Consider the following 22,806-nt stretch of genomic DNA (forward strand, 5'->3'; position numbering starts at 1 on the left):
TTTCAAGATACATTTCTTCATTGTTAACAAGATATTTTAAAAAAAGTACGAATTTCTTGTACTTGCAAATTTTGCCACGAGAAACTATATTGATGGCGCTAGCATAGCTACTGACTTTGAAACACAAATAACTATAAACAGTAGTTTCGTATACTAACTTGTTTGTGCACGCTTAACATTGGTATTTATTGTGTTGATGAAGTCTCACAGTTGTGAGAAGTCAGTTTGTGTTATACACCTTTGTTAAACTAAATAACTAATAGAAAATATAATATTACTTATATTTTATTAAATGAAATTTAAAAATATAGCTTAGATATCTGCCAAGTTTGTGCATGCTCAGTGTGCATAAGAAAAGAATCAAAGATGACTCATTGAAAAAGTTATAACATATTTGGACAGCAAACAAGACGATTACAGTTCTTGTTTGATTACATAATTTTTTAATTGTTATGCATCAATAATTAGTTAATTATTTGTTTTTCAATAAAAATATGTTTAATGAAAAAAATTTATAACAAAATTGTTTTTCTGTATCTCTTTAATTGTTTAAAAACACCAGGGGGGTGCAAGTGCACCCCGCTGCCGGTGCCCTTGCCAGAGAGTCTACCATAAGGGCATTCAAATTTCTAGGAATGACTTAAATTTTGCAAGCAATGTTTTTACTTCTTTGCAGTTGTCTACTGTAACGTTTTGAATTTGCGAAAATTAAAGCTTCAATTATTTTAATACCTGATAGGTCTAATTTAAGGCCTAAGAACTCTGAACCATGGGATATCCACATATCTACGAGCCACTTAAATTTTGATAGCAATGCTTTTATTTCTTTACAGACTCAAAATTCGTGTTGATATGCACTAAATTTCGTCTTTTTCACCCAATAGGTTTGTTTTCCTTTCTTTTTATTTAAGATAGTGAAGGGTATTACCATTACGAAAATACAATTCCAATTCTCTAGTACATAAGACATGTTAATTAGATTCTATGTTGGGGTACCTTTTCATAGATAAAGGTTGTCATATTCGATTTCTACTCTCCCCACATTGGTGATCCGGACGTGATGTGAACATGCCTACCTTCAACAGAAATGAGAAGAGGGAGAAAGGAAGATTTTCTGAAAGAGCGTTGACGACCGCAGTAACGTTGTGTAGCAATGGCGATTCTTGGTGAAACGGCGCAACCGCACTTTTTCGATAAAAAATCATTTTTCATCAGTTTTGCACTTTTTTATCAAGGTAAAATTATTTTAGTAAATATGATTAGAAATTCCATTATTAAATCTGGAATATTAGTAAATACATAGTTAAAAATTAAATGGACTAAAAAATAATGCGTATGTGTAATGTTTAATGTTTTGTTATAACTATCTTTTAGTGAGCACTAGATTATGCTATGATTTCAAATTAAATGTGAAAAATTTTTTTTTTAAAGCGATTATAATTTAGAGAATTTTAAATCAAATGCAGTTGGGAGCAAAAGTTTTTTAAATACTTATGCGTGGTATTTTTTAAGAAGGAAAAAAAGTGCTTAAAATGTTGGGATTTTGGCGTTTCCCCACTGAAAAATTTATCACTGGGCTGGGATATTGATCATCTTTACATCAAATTTCGAATTTAATGAAATCTCAATTTTTAATTCAATTCATTCAGTGAAACGTTTTCTTTTTAGCTCAGTTATTAACAAATTATTTTCTAAATATCGACTTTTTTTAAAAAAAAAATTATAATTCTTATATGATCTTCGAGTTGTCACTGATTTGGAATATGTGTAGTTTCTTTTTTGGTGGACTTTCAGGTAACACGCCAGATGGATCTTGGCATCATCAGATGGCGTCTCGATATCTTATTTTTAACCTTTGTCTTAACTTTCTTGATTAAATAAACGGACACCCTAAATAACTTTTGATCAATGATCGGATCTTCATGTACTAGGACTCATTCTTAATGATTCGAGGGGACGACTTCAAATATGCTAATTATTTAGTGAAGATGATATTTTAAGTTACAAAATCAGACATAATAACTGGCTTTCATTGATTAAACATACATTTTTTTCGACTGATTTGGATTTCTGACTCCCAAAATATGGGGGGTAGCCGCAATCTGGGAAAAAGGATCCCATTAGTTTTGTCAGGAGAGAAAATTTGGACCCTATAATGTTAATTTTACTTTTTGCGTATTTCTCTCTATCTCGAGAACTTTTTAATCGTAGAGAAACATTTTTGCACACAATTATAAAATTTGTTAGTCCGAAGATAATTCCACGGAAAAAAATATTTACTTATTATTTTTTAAGTAATTATTTATTTTTTATCAGTTTATTTAATAATAATCGAAGAATTTAGAATTGTAAGGTATGCAATTTTTTAGCATCAATTTAAAGAGTAATTTTACATGGCAAAACACAAAATTTGAGTCAGATTGAGAAAAAATTTGAAGAAAAGAAATTGACATTAATTTTAAAGAATGTAAAATTACGTGGCAAAATACAAAATCGGTCGAATACTTGTGAAATAGTGGAAAAAAATTTTCAAAATGTATTTTTAAAATTCGATTTCTCAAAAACTATTTTTCTTTACCTTTTTTTTTTTTTCGCACTGTACGTTGTTTGGGCATCTCCATTGAAATTCTCCGTAGCGAAATTCTAATTAAATTCAAGGCGCACAGCTGGGATTACCATAAAAATTCACAAACCAAATTGAAAAAAAAAAAAAAAAAAACATCAAGGAACACCGATTGATAGGAAGTGCGCCAAACGCGCAAGTGCGCAAAACTACCCTGCAAGTCTGGCAAAACTCGGTTCACTCACAGTTAAATAAAAAAAATAGTGCGTGGAGTCCCTCCGCGCTGAAGAAGTTAAACTTCGTAACCTGCGACGTTAATTGTAGAAGAATCAGCAGTCGTAGAAGGATCACTAGTTCTATTCAACGACTCTTTTTCCTGCTCCGTTCGCTTCCGTGCTCCGTAATAACTGTAATATTGTGCATTTTTCCCTCGTGGACCTCTTGAACCAGTGGAAGTGCTTGTGGTTGCCTCATCGTCTCGTCCTGGTAAATGTATTTGTATTAATAATGTATGTGAATGCGTCATAATGTAATTTCAAAAGAGAAAACCTAACAATCAATTGATATTCACAAGACACGTACCTTGACATAACCTTAAATCCGTCGCATTGTCCGTGGGATTGTTTTCACTCATTTTTTACAATTGTTATCCACTAAATTTGAAAATAAAAAATACTACCCTATTAAATTATATGTGTATCAAAGCAAACTAAAAAAATATTTACAGAAAAACAATACTTTTAATATTTTTATGCTAGTAAGAATCGAAACAATATGGAAATGAATGAGGGAAAACTGGATCCTACCACGTGATTTCCCGGCCAATAAAAATGTAACGTTAAACGTTTAACGCAACCTTGTTGGAAGTCGCATAAGAAGTATAACTTCAAAAAATAATTTGATACTTAAAAAACTATTAATTAATTGTTGAAATGCAACCGCGGTGGAAAAAAAGTTTAACTGAATTAAAAACCGAGACTGCTTTAAATTCGGAATCTGAGGCAAGTATGGTGCAGCAATTTTATATGGGCAGTAAATTTTTTTTAACATATAGAGAATGACCTTTATCTTCACTTTTAATGTAAATGACAATTCGTGACAGTTGGCATGAAATTCGTTAGGTGTGTGCTTTTCCAACACCTATATCAACTGCATAAAACTTTATGACGCACGTGTGTTCAAACAAGATCCAAATTTTTCTATCATTTTACGAGAAGTCCTGCAGAATTATAACACAAAGGGAAAGAGACAATAAAACTGAAGGTGAATTCATTGTGTAATCAGGTGTATTTAGTTATGAGTAACGCTCAGCTAGTGGAATCGTTAACTTATTCCAGCTTTCCAGTTTCACCCGGTTATTTGTTCGCCAACAGATGACATTGCTCAACTTTTAGCATCTTCTTTGAATGACAAGACAGCGAAAGTTGTAAGAAGAAAAAAAAATCCTAACATCAATTGAAAAAAATTCGTTTACATGTGTAAAGTGACGTATTATATGATTTTAGATTGTAAATCTATGATTAATATGTGTATATTTTTACAAACATAAAAGTCAAAGCCAAACGAAAAAAGTAAAAAGTTTAAATAATTTTAATTTATTCAAACTTTATTTCAAACTAACTCATGATTCAAAATGCTGAGTTAAAAATTTCAGTTTTTTTTAAAGTCCTACATATTATCAGTATGTTTTTTTTTTATTTATTTATTTGCACGGTTTCAATTTTTAACAACAAAAAAAAAAACGAACAAAATTTTTTTATAATGGTTTTTTTACAATCGAACGGTTTAAAAAATAAAATAGAAATAAAGTTAAAAAAAATATTTATGGGAAATTTAAAATGGAAAAAAAATATTAAAAAAGTAAGAACAAAATTTTTTATAACTCAGAAAACGCACAATGATTGATAAGAAAAAATGCACTAAACTAGATTCAAAAAATATTTTGTGATTACTAGAAAACTGAATGAGGTGGTTATGATTTTAATGACATGGTCGTTTCGGCCTGATTATCGGTGCATGATTTCAGAAAGGCTTAAAAAATAGCATTATTTCCTTGCTTTGTATAAAGCTTTGATATAAAAACTTTAAACGAGAAAAATAATCTTACAGTTTCTAAAAAAGTCACAATTAATAAATAAAGAGTAATGAAAGAGTAAAAAAGAGTGATAATATTTATTAGATAAAAAAAGCACTAAAAAGTCAGCAAATCAATAGACGTTTTTTTTAATTATTTTTTTACTTTACGTCACGACTTCTTATAAGTAAGCTAATAATAAAATACCTCTGGCGAGCCTAGAGCCCATACTTGTCTAGGTAACTGGTAAACTATTATATTATTATTGTTTTTACGAATACGTTTTCTTTATAATATATTATACTATTATTGTTAATATATATTATATTATTATTGTTAATATATATTATATTATTATTGTTAATATATATTATATTATTATTGTTAATATATATTATATTATTATTGTTACTATAGATATTATTATTGTTTTCCTTTTATAAATTTATTCTTTATTTTACTTATTAATCAAAAATATAAGTTATAAAGCGTTAAGCATTGTTGAACTCAATTATGTGTGAGCCGTGGTGGCTCAGAGGATAGAGCGCTCGCTTTCCAATGACGTGAACTGGGTTCGAATCCCAGCGATGGCTGGTCGATTTAGGCCCCAGTGTCTTCGAGGGTCTATTGAACGTTATGCATAAAGAAAAGAAATATCATTCATACATAAACTAAATTTATTAACTAAAAACAAGAACACAACCATCTGGTTTGACGGCCGAGAATGAAAAGGTAAAGCTGGAAAAGTGAAAATCCAAATTACAACTCAGTTGTCAACGGAACGTTGCCAACGGTGTTAAATAAATTTAAAGCTTTAAATAAAGTTAGGTGAGGCTAGATCTGTAGCTCACCATAGTACTCCCCCTCCAGTGAGGTCCACGAACGTTACCAAAAATGAACTGCGCAAATGTCTATTGCGGGTAACGAACAGGTACTTGAACTTTTCTTCCTCTCCAGGGCCGGATTAAGACCTCTTGAGGCCCTAAGCACTGAAAATATTTTGGTGCCCCCTCCTCAACAAATCAAATATATCTAGTACTAAGTCACGAGTTAATTCAAAATATAAAATCAAAATTTTTTGTAAAAAAAAGTATTTATTCAAATTAAATAAAAAAATTAAAATAGAATCAATTGAAAACTTTTCAATTAATATTAAAAAAATAACTTATGTTTGTGTGTATGTACAATGTGTAAAAAAGCAAACACTTCGAATAACTTATGATCGAAAGTTTGAACTTTTATATACTAAGACTCAAAATACTTTAAATTAAAAAAACAGACAAGTACTTTTTCTAAAAAAAGCATGCCTTTTTTTTCGATTGATTCGAATTCTTGACTCTCGAAATAAATAGCCATATGTCGAGAATTTTTCAACCCAACTAAAACATTTTAGCTCACAATAATAAAATTCATTTACCTAAAAATAGTTCATTCTAAAAATAATTTTTAAGAAGTATTAATCATTTTATATTATTTTATTTATTAACAGAATAGTCGAAAGAACTTTAAATTGAAAATTTGAACAAATGTCATTTTGAATGACAAAATACAAAATTTAATGTGTACTAAATCAATCAAATAAACCTTAATTATTCAATTTTAAAAAAGTTATATATTTAACATTTAATTTCTCAAGAACTTTTCGACAGATTTCGTTCAAATTTTATATTTTACCATTTAAATAAATATTCTTAAAAATTATATAAAAATTTACATATTTTTAAATTAAAAATTGTTCCGTCCATTAATAATAAATAATTTTAAAAAAACTATTTTTGACAGGGAATTATTTTTAGGTTAATGAATTTTATTAATAGTTGCAAAATTTTTTCAATTCGTTTCAAAAGTTCTCGGGACATGGTGAAATGCATGAAACCTGCAATTGAATAAAAGAGTCCAAACTTTCAACCTAAAAAAACTTTTGGGATCTTAATTTCCATATTGTGAATACCATCAATATTTTGAGAAGCAAATATCCAAATTCAACAACAATAACATTTATATATGTAGATATAGGAAGCACGTTTGCCGGATTTCATAACTTAAAAAAAAACTTCTGCACCAACTAATTAACATATTTTAAGTTTGGCCCTCAAACCCTTTGAGATCTAGTAAGTTAAAATCCGATCATTAAATCAAGAGTTATTCAAGTTTTTAATTTTATTTTACGCACTGTATATAATACAGCATAACTTTTACAAATAATAATGCTTTTCATTATTCCTTTTTCCTTATTAAACCTAATATATTAATAATGATAGGAAGAGGGGAAAAATAGTGATGAGTAATTTTATAAATACAACAATTATCTTTAACGATCCTATAAAATCTGGATTAAAAATCTGAAATGAACTTATTCCATAATAACAACTCACTCTAGATTTCATCTGTGGAAAACAGAACTAATTATCTAATAAAATTATTACTATTTTGTTCTATATTTTGGACATTCTCGTAGTTAGTTGACCTGTCAAAGTCAAAGGTACAGAGGAGCTTAAGAGTAATAAATTACTATCAATTAAATCTTAATTTGACTATTAAAAAAATGACCTTTTAGAAAAAATGATAGAAATCACTTAAAACTACTGCATTAAACCTGTACTTGAAATTCTCATAAGTGATAGCAGAAACTTAGGTCTGAAAAAGCTGTTACAGTAAATAAACACTCTGTCCTCAATAAGTAAATAAATGCATAAACAGAATACTTTAAATAACTATAAATTCAATGATCAGATTTTCATTTACAAATTCAGAACATTCGTGTTTTTATAATACAAAACAAAAACATAAATATAGCAACAATGAATATAATATAAAAACTGAACTTAAATAATAATCAGTAGAAAATAACAGACCATCATTTTTAATTTATTCACTTTTTTTTGTGTTACGATATTTTTTATTCCTGTATGCATACGCGTACATAATACCACATAAGTTTTATAGAAAATAATTTCAGGTTTGGAAAAATATAATCATAATGTAAATAATCATAGGTATGTAATTTTATTAAACCAATATTTATCTTAAACCAACTAAAATCTACTTTGCCTACTAAAATTTTATGTACTAAATATTTTACATATTCTTTACAACATTTAAAGACAAATTCTTAAAATAAATCAAAATAAAATTTGTGTATTGTTACCTAAAATTTTTATTTTAAATCGAATAACTATTTTAATTATAACTTCATAGAATGAAATTTATTTCGATAAGATCATTCATTTAAAAAATTTAATTACTTCTTGAAACTTATAATACGGCAGCCCCTCTTAAAAAACATGTCACATTGTATTTTTAACAAAAGCTTGAAATTTGTTTTTATTGCTTTTGAGTATTATTGTGTAATAGAATGCTTAAATGTAAAAAAAATTATATAATTTTTAATAATTGTAATTTTATTTTTACATATAAGTTTAATTTTTTATTATTAAAATATAATACTATAAGAAAATTAAACTCTTCGCTTATATTGATTTAGACAAAATCAATATTGATCGATAAATAATAATTATTGATAAAATTATTTGAAGGATTTAGCTACTACCTGAAGCAACATCAGTTTTACACTATTACAGCATGCTTTCAAAAGCAATAGTTTAGAATAATGTTTTTCTGTGCATTCATGTAGGATTCAGTGCACTCACGTTCTGTGCATTCACGTATACACGGGGGTGTGTAAATACGTGAAATTAGTTACTGATTGTAGCATAAATAATGTTATTGGTTAAAAATTATGTCAATCAAGAAACTTTTCTTTTCCTAGACCTCCCACTTTCTTCAAACTTATAAGTCACCATTTATTTGTATATCTACCCCCACCCCCTAACTCGAAAGGAAGACAATTTGAATTTTCTGAGATATGCACCCTTTTTTCTTTCGAAAAAAAAAAAAAAAGAAAAAGAAGGGGGAATGAGTCCCCTATAAAGATATCTGAGATGAAAGGATGTTCTCTGTCTGTAGTAAATCAATTGCTACGCTTGTCTTATCCTTAAAATGTTTCTTCTCAGAAAATTTAGCTTTGTATTCTAACACATATGTTGGTGATAATCACGGTGGTCCTTTTCAGGAACCTTCGAATTCATGGAATCGAATGCTGGCAACATACAGATTTTGTTGTTTTACTGGATTGTTTGTTATAGGCAGAAAGCAAGATCAGGTTAAATTGAACCACGTTTCCCAGAAGTCTATTACTTATAATAAAATAACAGGGAACAACAATATTTTTCCCACTCGTTTATGCAGAATGACCAATTTTTATTTTAAGAAAAAATTAATGGATAATGGAAATACCTTAACTAATTATTTATTTATTTCAATCTGATTTACACACGAGCTACAAGTAAAAATTAAGCACAACTATTAAAAAAATTTTTAGTGACGGAAATAATATTATTATATTCAAAATATTTACATGTTCAAATTATCATCATAATAAAAGTTGATGAAATTACACACATATATTGTATATATATATAATCATTATCATTAAGGATTTTCCTTATTAGTTATTAAACATATTTTAAAATTCAATTAATAAAAATATCTTTCTTAAATTTGCTATTTATTTTTAATTTGAAATTTTCAGTACTTTTCTTATTTCTTAATTATAATTTTTACAAATTTCGTTATAAGATGCACAAAATATAGTTTACTTGCACTAAACAAAATTCAATGATTAAAAATTTTATTTTATTGCTTGCTACTTATTTCTTACATTTGCTTTCAAAATTAAATTAGTTTTAATGGGTACTCTTCTTAACGTATTTTTCAATGTCAACGAACATCCGGTTCACATTGAGAATTTACACATTTTTTGTGCTCAACTTTTATAACATTTGTATTTATACAAGACTCTAAGGACTAAGGAACCTATAATTCTTTCCTTATTCAAAAACTAGCTGATTGCATTCATATTACGTAGTATATATTTTAAATCTTAAAATCTAATTTCGTTATTCGATATATATAGATAAAAAAAATCATAAGTGATGCGAAGTGTGTGGTCATATTTTTCCTAAATTTAACCTCTCCACCACAAAGAAATTTCGAAAAATGACACTTAAACACAGCTCCTTTTTCTTAATTTAGTGAATAAAAAAAATTCTTTGACGTAAATTTTTGAAATAAATTTTTGCAACACAACCTTTACTTAATTTGATGACTTCTTTTCCAGTTGCAATGAGAATATAATTAAAAATATAGTATAAGCAAATATTTTATGTAGTATAAACAAAAACATGCGCAGAAACTGCAAACATGCACAACATAGATTGTTTTTTCACATCAAAAATCACATTTTTTACATCATCAAACCATTGCATCAAAATTTTGTAAATCAAATTTTTTTTCATAAAAATATCAAATTTCTGGAGTATTAACTTCTACAACTGCGAAAAATATTCTGTAAACATGAATCGTAGCAGTATGTTATGGAATCATTGTAATGGATAAATAAATAGAGCTTTTATCGCATAGAAATTCACTACCTAATTTCATTATAAGATCGAAAATTTTTGATACAAAACATCTTTTGTTTTTTTTTCCTTTTATTATGTGAAATTTCGTACTTAGAAATGGTTGCTATCTACTCTTAAAATGGAAGCTCAAAATAATAAATTTATTATCAATGTTCCAAAAAAAAAAAAAAAAATTTACTGCGAACATTTAGTTAGGCTTTGTGGTGCCCCCCTATCCTCTGGTGCCCTAAGCACGTGCTTAGTGTGCTTAATGGTTAATCCGGCCTTGTTCCTCTCATTGTAGTTTTGGTTAAAGATCGAGGAGAGTTTTCAAATTTAACCTTATGCTGTTTCGGTTTGGAAGGTGTAAGATTCGTTGATTGTTGTGAAGATTCCATACTGTTCTTTAGAATAGATTTATATGGAGGATTTGTGGGGAGATTTTCAACTCTTGGATGCACATTGGACGTATTGTCTGTAAAACATGGTTTAAGTCTGTCAATGGTTACTGTTGATTCTTTATTTCCAATTTTTAAGGTGAACACTTTGTCGTTGCGTTTAACAACTTTATGTGGGCCGTGATACGGAGGTTCGAGACTTCGGCGGCCACTGTCAATTCTCACAAACACATGTGTGCACGTTTTCAAGTCTTGATGCACAAAAATATTGTGCTGTCCGTGCCGTGGTACTTGAGTAGGAAGCAACGTACACATGAACTCACGAAGTTTTTGTACAAAAAACGGGACATTGCGGGATTCTTTGCCAGTACTGGAAGGTCGGAAAAAATCTCCGGGTAATCGAAGGGTTGTACCGTAGAGCATCTCTGCACTTGAAAAGGTGAGGTCCTCTTTAATAGCAGTTCTCATTCCTAAAAGAATTAGTGGGAGGACTTCGATCCATTTTTCTGTGGCATAGGCTCTAATGGACGATTTTAAGTGTCGGTGAAAGCGTTCGACCATTGAATTAGCTTGTGGGTGGTAAGCTGTTGTTCGAGTTCTGTGTATACCCAGCATTCTGGATAATTGTGAAAAAAGTTCACTTTCAAATTGTGCTCCTCTATCAGTAGTTACAGTTTCTGGAACTCCAAAGCGAGCTATCCAGGTATTCAGTAGGGCAGCAGCAACAGTTTCAGCAGTGGTGTCAACAATTGGCGTTGCTTCAGGCCAACGCGTGAAGCGATCAATTGTTGTGAGACAAAATCTAAAACCTTTCGATGTAGGAAGTGGTCCGACGATATCAATATGTATATGCGCGAACCTATCAGAAGTTAGAGGATAATCTTTTAAAGGTGATTTCGTATGCCTTTGAATTTTAGCTCTCTGACACGAGACACAAGCTCGACACCACAGGGTACAATCTTTATTCAAGGAAGGCCAAATGAACCTTTGTTTAATGAGACGAATTGTTGCGCGTATACCGGGATGTGACAGGTTATGAAATTTGGAAAAAAATATTTGTCGGCAAGATTGAGGAATAAATGGACGTGCAACATTAGTAGAAGTATCACAACAAAGTATTATACCGTCAGGAGGATATACAATATTTTTGAAAACTAAACTAGAATTAGCTGACGACTTTAAAGTGCTAAGTTCGGGATCGGATTTTTGCGCTGCTGCAAGTTCAGCGTAGTCCATTGGACCAGTGAGTGCTATTTCCTCTATGCGGGAAAGTGCATCAGCAACAACATTTTCTTTTCCAGGCACGTGACGAATCGACGTTGTAAACTGACTTATATACTGTAAATGTCGGTTTTTACGAGGTGAAGAGTCATCCGATTTTTGCTGGAATGCGAAGGTCAGCGGTTTATGATCCGTTAGCACATGGAACTCTCTTCCCTCTAACATGTGAGCGAAGTACCGTATGGAAGAGTAGACTGCGAGTAACTCTCTATCGTACGTACTGTATTTTCTTTCAGTGAGCGTGAGTTTGCGAGAAAAGAATGCTAGAGGTTCGAGTGTGGAGTTTTTTAGCTGTTGAAGGACTGCGCCTATACCAACGTCGGACGCGTCTGTATGCAAAAACAATTTTGCGGCGGGTGTGGGGTGTGCAAGTGTTGCTGCCTTAGAAATGGCTTGTTTGCAAGTTTCAAAAGCGCACACAGCTTCGGTTGACCAATTAATGGGTGTAGGGTCTTTCTTTTTATTTGTGAGTAAGGAACTAAGAAGAGATTGTTTTTCGGAAGCGTGATCTATAAATCTATGGTAAAAATTGAACATTGCTAAAAATCTACGTAATTCCGATACAGTTTTAGGTTGGGGAAAATCGGTAATTGCGGACACTTTACTAGGTGAAGGAGCAATTCCATCGGGAGACACTTCAAAACCTAAAAATGTTAACTTTGATTTTCCAAACACACATTTTTCGGTATTCAAAACAATTCCGTATTCATCAAAACGTTTAAAAACTATATTTAAGTGAGTTAAGTGTTCTTCTAAAGTTTTAGAAGCAATTAAAACGTCATCAAGGTATACGAAGCAAAATTCTAATCCCCTTAAAACGACATGCATGAAGCGTTGGAAAGTTTGTCCTGCATTGCAGAGCCCAAACATCATTTTAGTGAATTCGAATAAGCCAAAAGGGGTTATAACAGCTGTTTTTTCAATGTCTGCTTCCGCGACAGGGATCTGATGATACGCTCGAACAAAATCTAACTTTGAATAAATTTTTGAGTCATTTAGGCTATAAGCGAAATCATGAATGTGTGGGAGAGGGTATCTGTCCGGTATTGTAATAGAATTTAACCGTCTGTAATCACCGCATATTCTCCAAGTGCCGTTTGACTTCGGCACCATATGAATGGGACTTGCCCATGGGCTACTTGAAGGCCTGCATAAGCCGGTTTTTAACATATAATCAAATTCTTTTTTGGCGGCTGCAAGTTTATCCGGTGGCAAACGTCTAGCTTTTGCAAACACCGGAGGACCTGTAGTTTGAATATGATGCTGAACATCATGAGTTGAAGTGCTGAAAGTTAAGTTATTCGTACATATGCGAGGGTACTGCAATAATAATTTTCGATAAACAGCATCTTCTGCAATAGTTGTTAAACCCAAAGAGAAAGTAGGAAATGTTTCCCCTTTAATACCAGCGTAAGTTAAGGAATCAATCAATTTTTTATTTTTTAAATCAACCAGCAATTTAAAATGGGTAAGAAAATCCGCTCCTAAAATTGGTTGAGTAACGTCAGCGACAAGAAATTTCCATTGAAATCGCCTGGAAATTCCGAAATCTAAAGTACATGTTGTCTGACCGTAAACTGCAATTTTCGAACCATTAGCAGCGTAAATATCAAAAGATTTATTAGAAATCAAATTTTTCTGCATATGTGTTTTTGGAATAACTGAAACAGAAGCCCCGGTGTCTATAAGAAACTGGCGGTTGGTGAGTCTGTCGTATACAAATAGGCGACTTTGACTAGGACCTATATCTGCCGTCGCATGAACAGAGGGTCCAATCAGTTTTCCGAATTTTGAGCGTAATTGCAAGGAGGAATGCATTTATTAGCTTTAGTACCAAATTTATAGTGATACCAGCATAGAGGTCCAGCCACAGTGCGCTGTGTCGACCGTGAACGAGAACCTTGTCTACGTGTGCTAAATTTATTTTTATTCCGATATTGTTGTCTAGACAAACGTGTAACGGTCTCGGAAAGTTTACGAATTTCATCCTCCAATTTTTGAAAACGCGAATTGTCATCTGTCACATTTATAGAATTAACTGTCAATGAATTTTGAGTTACTTCCAAAATTTTATCGGCTTTCTCGGCTAGGAGAGATAAATTTTGCTCACCTTTTTCCATGCAAACTGAAAGAATTTGTTGCACGGAGACCGGTAAACGCTGAAGAAAAAGTGAACGTAAAATTTCTGTGCTTATAGAATTACCAGCGAGATCTTGCATGGAGCGTAATAAGTGAGAAGGTCGTTTATCTCCCAATTCTAAGTCTTTAAGAAGCATTTTCAAACGAGCAGTTTCGGAATCTGCATAGTTTGCAATTATTCTATTTTTAATAGTTTCATATTTATTATCAGTAGGTGGCTGCCGAATAATATCCGAAATTAAAGTTAGAACGTCTCCATCTAGAGCAGACACAACGCAGTGATATTTTGTGTCGTCGGCGCTTATCCCAGATACGACAAACTGAGATTCCAATTGAATAAACCACACTTCTGGATTAGCGCGCCAAAACGGGGGTGCTTTAAAAGCGACGCGAGCAACATCTGCCACGCTTTCAGAAGCAGTAATTTCGTCAGGCATTTTGTTTATATGAGCGAGTCAGAGAGCAAAAAGTAAAAGGCATGCACAATAAATCACAAATTTAAATTTCTAATCGAAGTATATCAAACATAAGTTAATAAATGCATTTTGAGAAAGAATGCAAAATACAGTTGAAGAATACTTCATTTTAAATTAAAATTATTGTAAGTGAAGTTGAAACTAATTAATTGTATTTCTTATACTCTAATTAAAAATTCATTGCTTTTCACACATTGTAATTGAAATTTATAGTAAATTAAGATTAGAGTAACAAAGTTTACGAAATTGAAAAGTAGTTATTAAATGTCAAATATAATGACAGAATATTTTAAAAAGTTCAATTAACTTTATAGAAATATTAAAAAATTTGCATTATCTTAAGCATTTATAAATTTAAATTTCATCTAATATTTGAAATAAATGACCATATTTACGTCGTAGAATAAGCTTACTGAACGCCAGTTGACACCACCATGAAAGAAACACATTCTATTTGCAGACTATACGTGTTCTATGTCCAAACGGGTCACCACTTTTAGGCCCCAGTGTCTTCGTAGCTCACCATAGTCGATACGAATTCCACACCCGACTCGCACTGACCACAGTGCTGACTTAAAATGTCCTCAGTGATAGATAGAACATGGGTGAGAGTACCCTTGTCATCAGGCTAATTGTGGGAGGCTTTCGTGGTTTTCCTCACCATGTAACGCAAATGCGGGTTAGTTCCATTGAAAAGTCCTCCATGAAGGCAAATTTCAATCAATACTTGATCCAGGAGTTCCCTTGTCGTCTGGATTGAGTTCAAAATTACAAGGCTACGGAGATGCTTTAGTAGTACTTTAGTAATCGTAAACTCGAAAATAGGGTCGGCTGATCAACGACGGTTATTTAAAAAATATATATATATCAATTATGTTTCTAGGAAATGCGATTGAATTCACAATATATGTTTATGAGGATTGAACTGCTTTTATTTTAAACATTATTTATAAAAAGAACCAGACAAATTGATAATAAGTAATCTTTTAGAGGGGGAAGACGTGGGAGAACTGTAAAATTTTCGAAAATACTGAAATTTTAGATTGAAAAGTTCAGCTTTCGGAAAAACAATCTAATTTGAGCTAAGAAAACAAAATTATTTCAAAGGAAGCATGGGGGTTGGTGAGCGACAGCGAATAGGGGACTCTTAATTACAATAACAGTGAAGTTCTTTATAATTAGGGGTCAACGAAAAAGTATTTTTTGTTGTCGCAAATTTTTGTGAATTTTTATTTCATGTTTAAAGAATATTGAATTGGGTTATATATGGGCAGTTCTCGGAAATTGGTTAAATTTTAAAAAGATTGAATTCGAGAAATTATTTTGTACTCCATTTGATTTTGAATTTAGGAGATGCTTAAAAACTTCAAAATCTACCTACAAGCTAGTTAGAAAGAAAAGGCAAAAATACGTTTCTAAAATATTTCTGCTTATTTTATTTTTTTTAAATAATAATGAAATTGCTAATCAGTTCTCCACTTTTTTTTTTCTTCTCATTTCATTCCATTTGCCTTCTTAAAAAAAATCTCACTTCCAAAATTTCATTTAATTCCTCTAAACTTTACTATACTTTACTAAAACAATAAAAAAAATGCTAGGACAAAATATGTATGTATATATACATACGACTATATAATGTACAAAAAATATACTAGTCTTACAACTTTTTGAATTGAATACGCCATTCGTAGAAAAAGTTAAGTTTTTTTTTTTTCCTTCTGAATTGAGCTTTAATTGGTGAGAAGAGATAAATAAACATTAACTCTTCCATTTCCACAGATTTTTTTCTTCTCAGAATTTTCTTTCGTTTAAAAAAAAATAAATAAAGGCAGACGGCGACAAATGAAATAATTCATCCATCAATCACATTTTGTATTAAAGAATCATTTTGGAATGCGCGCCACTAGTTGCGGCAGAGATAACATCCCTCTTTCTTCCCCCCAGACTTGCTCGGGCCTTCCTGACCTTGGCAACTCGTGTTCCTGATCTGTCTGCCTGGCGCCAGTCATTTGGATGTCTGCCAGCTCCCTCCCCTTTGATCCGAGCTATTATAAACGAGGACGAGCCTCCAACAAGTCCACACTCTCTCTCTGAACTCCTAGAGAAGTTCTAAACTTGTGATCTTGCTCGAATTCTCTTTTGGATATTGTCTTAAGAGACTTGTCAAATTTTTGACGATTCATTTACACTTTTGGGACTTGTTCGATTTTTCAACTCTCAATTAAAAATGGCTTTCATGATGCCTGTTGTGAAAAATGATTACAACTTGTATGCCAGCTGCCCAAGTACCAAGTCTGGTACTCCTCAGCAGTCCAGGGGACACAGCCTGTCCACTTCCCCTGCTGGTGCTTCCTTCCTAAGTTCTCCCAGACACTCTCACACTCCTGCTTACACTAGAACAGCCAAATCTGACATTTCCTTGCAAAAGTTCCACAGCAAAGTTCTGGATAAACTCAAAAGGGCCTTCCGCACCAAGGATACCTCTGGATCAACGGAAGATGTGACCCGGGCTTCCAGATCCTCAATCGAAATCCGGTGAACTCGGTACTCTGGACTTCTGTAACCTATCTTGGCAACCAGAAGACATCGTGATACATATCTACAGCCATGGCAGGTGATGACGGCTACTGCCCTCGCCAAAGGTGCTGGATAGGCAGTCCAATCTAGAGCAATTCTCTTCGCAACCTGCTGAAAATCAATTTCTACCAACTATGTAAGAGTGCCAAAATGTTTCTTGGGACTGAGGATGCTTTGAAGGTGTACGCCGGTATGATGTTTACTTGTTTATCTTATGAACTGATTTGTCAAAACTAGCTTTGATTCTTCTACATACATCGATTTTGATAAATCGATCCAATCTTACCATTTTCTGATCTATTTCTTGTCAAAGACTTTAATTTTAAAATTTGTTCAATATTTTCTTTTAACTTTTACTGTCATTACCTCAATTCTTCATTTTATTGTTGCATACTTCACCAGTAATTACTATGTTACTGAGCTTTGTTTAAAAATTTTTACGATTGACATAATCTACATTATAAAACGATGTTTTCGAAGAATTATAATGTTCATTCTTACTCATTCTGTTGTTAATCTCATCAAGCATTAGAATTTATTTTGTTAACGATATTTATTACAATCACTTATTTATATATTTATTCTTATGTTATTCAATAAATTTTTGTTTTTTCTACATTTGTATTATGTTTTTCTACAAGTTGTCTTATAATTAATTTTAAGTGTAAAATTGATTCTATTGCAGTGATTTTTATAAGTCATTCATATATATATAATAGAATTGAGTCAAAATTAAGTATTTTTAAACGCTAAAGTTTAGAAGTGCATTTATTAATAGATAAATCCACAATTGCTTTATAAGTAATTAATAATTATAAAGCCCATATATTAATACATATAAAACATTTTCCAAAATAAGTCTTTTGTTGAAATATCATCATGAAATTCATTTTTGAATTGGAAAGAAATATTATAATTGAAAATTGAGACCTTGATTATGTATAATGAACTTGAAAAATGAAATATATTGAAGATAAAATCTTTCAAATACATATGAAATTTATTTTATGAAAATGAATTTTTACTTCCAGTTTACTAATTTCAAATTAAATTTAGTTGCTTTAAAAAAATAAGTGAAATAATTTCTCTTGGGGAAAGTTTCTACTAAAATTAAAATAATAAAATAGCCTTAAAAGAAATGGAATGTGCCATATTTAGCAAGTAAAACATTAAGGGAAAAAGAAAAAAAAGCAAGTATTAAATATCTGAAATATAGATCTTTCTCATGTGCCAGTAATATTTCAATCTAGAAATGATGATGAATAAAATAGGATACGAAGTAAGTTATGTTCATTTGTGTAAGTATAAATTTTTTCATTTGTTTTTCATCTTTCAAATCAGAAATTCAGCATCTTGATTAAATACTAATATTAGTTATTCCATTTAATTTGGCATAATTTATTCTAAACAGTATGTAATATTAAAATATTGCTCTGAAAAATAAAGCGCCACTTAGAAAATACTATTTATTGAACAACTAACTCTAGCAATTGAACCCTACTGAAACGTAATGAAATATTAATTCAGAGGTCATTAGATATTTTAACAAACATTAATTAATATACAGAGATTAATTTGAAGTTGAAGCAAAGAATCTTTTAATAGTATTGTCTGTATCTGATTATTATATCACAATACGATAAATATACTTATTTGTAGTCAAATTAATCTGTGAATGTAGATTAAATTTTTAAATAATATCTAGCTACATAAACAAATTTTTTATTACATTAAATTCAGGCTCAACTGACGTAATAGAGTCGGTTGTTAAATTTAGATAATTGTTAAATTTGTCGGTTGTTAAATTTAGATCTATATTTTGTACTAATGTGACTGTTAATTCCATAGTTATCAGTCATAATACATCAAGAGCAATTTTTATTTTTTTTTTTTTTTAAATAATGCTTTAGAAATAATAATATAAACTGGTACAACTTAAACACGGAATTTAAAATTTTATTATTGACTGTAAAAAAGAAGAAAAAAAAGAACTTCTGTTTGTTTAAGTGATAGTGTGATTAATTGAATTTTTTTTCTTTTTCTTTGTGGGGGGTTCAATTGAAATGAAGTTTAAAAATTATTTAACACTCTAGTATTGATAGCTATTGTATAAGAGCTTACAGAACTAGTTTCGTAATAATAATTTTATTTAATTTAGAAGAGATGAAATTGCGTGAAATATAAAGTAAAATTTTAAAAAAAATAGAAATACTTAAGAATTAAAGATAGTTTAACACTTCGCTCATGGCCTGCAAAAGCGGCATTTTGAGATTAGCGGATTTAAAGTTTTCATTGCTAAGGAAAATGCATAAGAAATGCTTTAGTTTGCTTAAACAAAGATTACCTTCAAGTTGAATTATGAGTTGTGCTAGTATTGCTGCTGAAAAGAATATGTATTTTCATTTTTACACCTGTTCTTAGTCTAAAACCCGTGTTTTTTGAGATGTGCCACTATTGCAGCCCATGAACGACTTGTCTACATTATTTTCTTCAAATATGCATCTTTTTTCGGTAATATTACTTCAACTACTTCAAAAATTACTAAGATCTTAAGATGCACACGAGTTACAACTCATGTGTAGCAGAAATTCATAAATGTTTCATAAACATTAAAGAGTTCGTAATAGAAACAGCTTATATAATAGACTGTTAACTATTTCTGACCTTACGATCAGCTATCTAAAAAGTTATTTAAATATTTTGACAGAAGACAGGATTATGAAGAATGTTTTGTTTATACTGCTATATATATATAATATTTTAGAATTTGCCAAAAATAAAACTAGAAAGCACATTATCAGGGAATTACAGATATTAGGAAATATGCAAATAAATATTTAAGTGAGAAAAAATACCATTGATTGCTCTCTAGGAAAGTGGGATTAAAAACATAAAAAACCGTTTGATTACTTCTTAAAAATTGAGATATTTCTATGAAACGTCTTTTATCTATGCCGTTCCCTGCGGCAACCAAACATGTTTTGATGTGTTCAGTTAGGCTTGCCCCAATGTTTGTTCGTTGATATCGTTTCTGCTTACTTTGCGACCCTTTATGTGTATTTTTTGACAAGGATTTTTGCAATGCTACAGCATCATTACGTTTTTTTACACTTTCATTAAGTAAATTTTTAAAAAAAAACGTATGTTATTTAAAGCAGAAAACGATGAATATTTTCTACTTTTCATTTTTATATTCAAATTGATATCTAAAGTTAGATTTTTTTTTTTTAAAGTTAAATTCACTGATAGAAAATTATAGCCTTATTCGTATTTTTTATTAGCAAATTTTATTACACTGATATTTTAAGTATTCTTAGTTTACGTTTAACTGAAAATTAAAAATAACTGATGCTGGACGAACAAATAACAATTCACTGTCTTTTTTATTCTTTTTCGAAGTAACTGATACTTTACATCATATAAGTATATGAGTTGTGTTGTGACTTATACATTTTGCGCAAAAATTTCATCAATGACGTTAAAAACACTGGAATATTCCCGAAAAATTATGCCATCAATTTGTACAATAATAAAAACTCTCAAAATTAAATGTAACAATTTTACTCTGTACAGTATATTTTTAAATCCGAATGAATTTATACTATTTGGAGCTATTAAAAATATTGTTGGTGACTGCAGCAATTGTCATTCACATTAATATAAATTTAAAGAGAAGTTTTAATATACACTCATGGACAAAAAAAATTAGCGCACCTAGAAGGAGTCGTCAAAATGAAACGAAATTTTACATACGTAATGACTACTTTGATATAAGTAAATGATTAGAAAATCAAAGATTATCGCTTTTCTTTGATTTTCTAATCATTTACTTATATCAAAGTAGTCATTACGTATGTAAAATTTCGTTTCATTTTGACGACTCCTTCTTGGTGCGCTAATTTTTTTGTCCATGAGTGTATTTGAAATAAAGATTTCGTGTAAGGAAGAATAATTGTTTGGGGTGCTTTTAGAACTTATAAGGTAACTTTGTATCTCATATCTATGGCTGGATTAAGAGGGAACCTACTGTACCAGGTTCCCTAATTTTTTAAGTCCCACTAATAGTAACACACTTTTTTAGTCCCTCTAAACTTTATGAATGTTTAGTTGATTTTTGCAATTTTAAAAAAAAATTATTCAATATTTTCAAGCGTAATGTTTTATAACTTTCTTTTATTATCATTAAAAGTTTTGTGTATTCCTAAGTGTATGATTCGAGAAAAAAAATTGTTCAGTCATATTCATATTATATTATTTTGTGCCCCGCAACCCACTCCCTAATTTTATTAATCAATGACTGCATTTTTAAACTTAAAAATTGAATGTGAAACAAACGATTTTAAAGTAGACCATTTCCTTTCAAATCACATTATCTATTCAATTTCGTAATATTATATATACCAAACAAACCTCATAGATTATGGTTTGCAACTTGAACAGTTTAATGAATTCTAGAAGCAACGCCACTAGCAAGGTCAAAACTGGTTGTGTATGGAGGAATTCATCAAGGTCTCATATTTTTTTTATTCCATCCTCTTCAACCGTCTGCCAGCGGAGTCACTAGCCCGAAAATTGCCTGTTTGTTTATTTTATTTTGTATTTTCATTACATTAAAGCAGCGGGCCGTTTTATTAAATGCAATAAAATTAACAGCTACTGTTTTTATTATGATCCATTATTATTTGTTTATAATTAATTTATTAGTTTATTATGAGACAGTGTGTGACTTTTGTAGGCAGCATGTGGAGGTCACGCTATTGAAAGTCTTTGATAAAATAAAAAAACTTCTATTAATAAGAATTTTGCTGCAAGTCTGTCTTACAATGAATAGAACCCTTTTTTTTTTTCGCTAGGGTCTAGAAATTTAGACAGATAATGTAAGTGTCCATTTCGGCCTGCGATTCTTAAAATTGATCGAAAATTTCAATTGGACACTTCAAGAAGAGGAAGATCACAGATACCCATAAACACAACAGTGACATATGACATCAGCACCAGCTGATCGTTTATAAGCAAAATAGCGTGTTAAAGTTGAGTCAAGTTTCTTCACATAAGCTAGAATGGTAATTAACATGAAGTTAATTCAATACAGCGCCGTCTATGTATTTAACTTAGATTATGTATTTTATTGTAACGTAACCGTGATATTGTTTTGTTTCGTGAACCTGGAAACTTCGATGCATAATTAGTTTTTGTTTTATATAGCTTTATGACTGTATTTGTGTTAAGTAAGAAATATATAGTGAAAGAATTCAAATCTTTGTAAAAGAATCTTTCTGTAAGAAAATAGAATATGTCACTTAAGAGAATTCATACTTAACGGGCTTGGCTTACTCGAAATAGAATGGAAAAAACAGTTGCTAATGTAGACAAATGTCACGTTTCAGTAACCAATCACGATGGAGATACCCACACTACGTCGCTTTCAGGTATCTCATTACTCCATTCTCGACGGACCTATGAAAAATGAATATTTCTTGTAGGTAAAATGTTTTAAATAAAACTAAGGACGATTCGGTTTTATCGTTTATTTAAAATAATAACATTAATGATGATTGCTAACTTACAGCTCAAGTGTTTCATAGTTAAGCATTTGAAAGCGTTTTAATCAACGTAAATAATGCAAAATTAATGTTAATTGAAATACGAAAATTAACTCATGCACTGAAGTGCAAGAAAATTGTGATAAGTTTTGATTGCCATGAGTCGCCAGTGATCGTTAATTTCGTGCCGCTGCCAACTGATGCTAAGTATTAGTTCATCTTTATTTTGATGGGTTGAACTTCTAAGAAAACACATTTTTCTAACTTTATAGTTATATTAATTTAAATCACCA

General features: G+C 30.6%; 2 protein-coding genes across 3 annotated transcripts in view; one reads left to right on the forward strand and one right to left on the reverse strand.

Moving 5' to 3' along the window:
- LOC107449542 (uncharacterized) overlaps positions 1–17,586 on the forward strand; it is a 28,818-nt gene extending 11,232 nt beyond the window's left edge. The window contains exons 1-2 of one of the 2 annotated variants that reach the window (XM_016065100.4): positions 3,910–3,989; positions 16,338–17,586. In XM_016065100.4, the coding sequence (XP_015920586.1) occupies positions 16,621–16,932 (312 nt within the window). In that variant the 5' untranslated portion in view covers positions 3,910–3,989; positions 16,338–16,620 and the 3' untranslated portion in view covers positions 16,933–17,586. Of the gene's footprint in view, positions 1–3,909; positions 3,990–16,337 lie in introns of those variants that run through there. The other variant, XM_087152976.1, reaches the window with a different exon arrangement.
- Positions 13,554–14,354, reverse strand: LOC147803021 (uncharacterized). The gene has a single exon (XM_087152841.1). The coding sequence runs from the start codon at positions 14,352–14,354 to the stop codon at positions 13,554–13,556; it is 801 nt and encodes a 266-aa protein (XP_087008967.1).
- Positions 17,587–22,806: the final 5,220 nt, after the last annotated feature.

This window comes from Parasteatoda tepidariorum, chromosome 10 (assembly GCF_982258835.1).
Source record: "Parasteatoda tepidariorum strain Cologne lab strain chromosome 10, Ptep-v5.0, whole genome shotgun sequence".
NCBI classification, from domain to species: domain Eukaryota; kingdom Metazoa; phylum Arthropoda; class Arachnida; order Araneae; family Theridiidae; genus Parasteatoda; species Parasteatoda tepidariorum.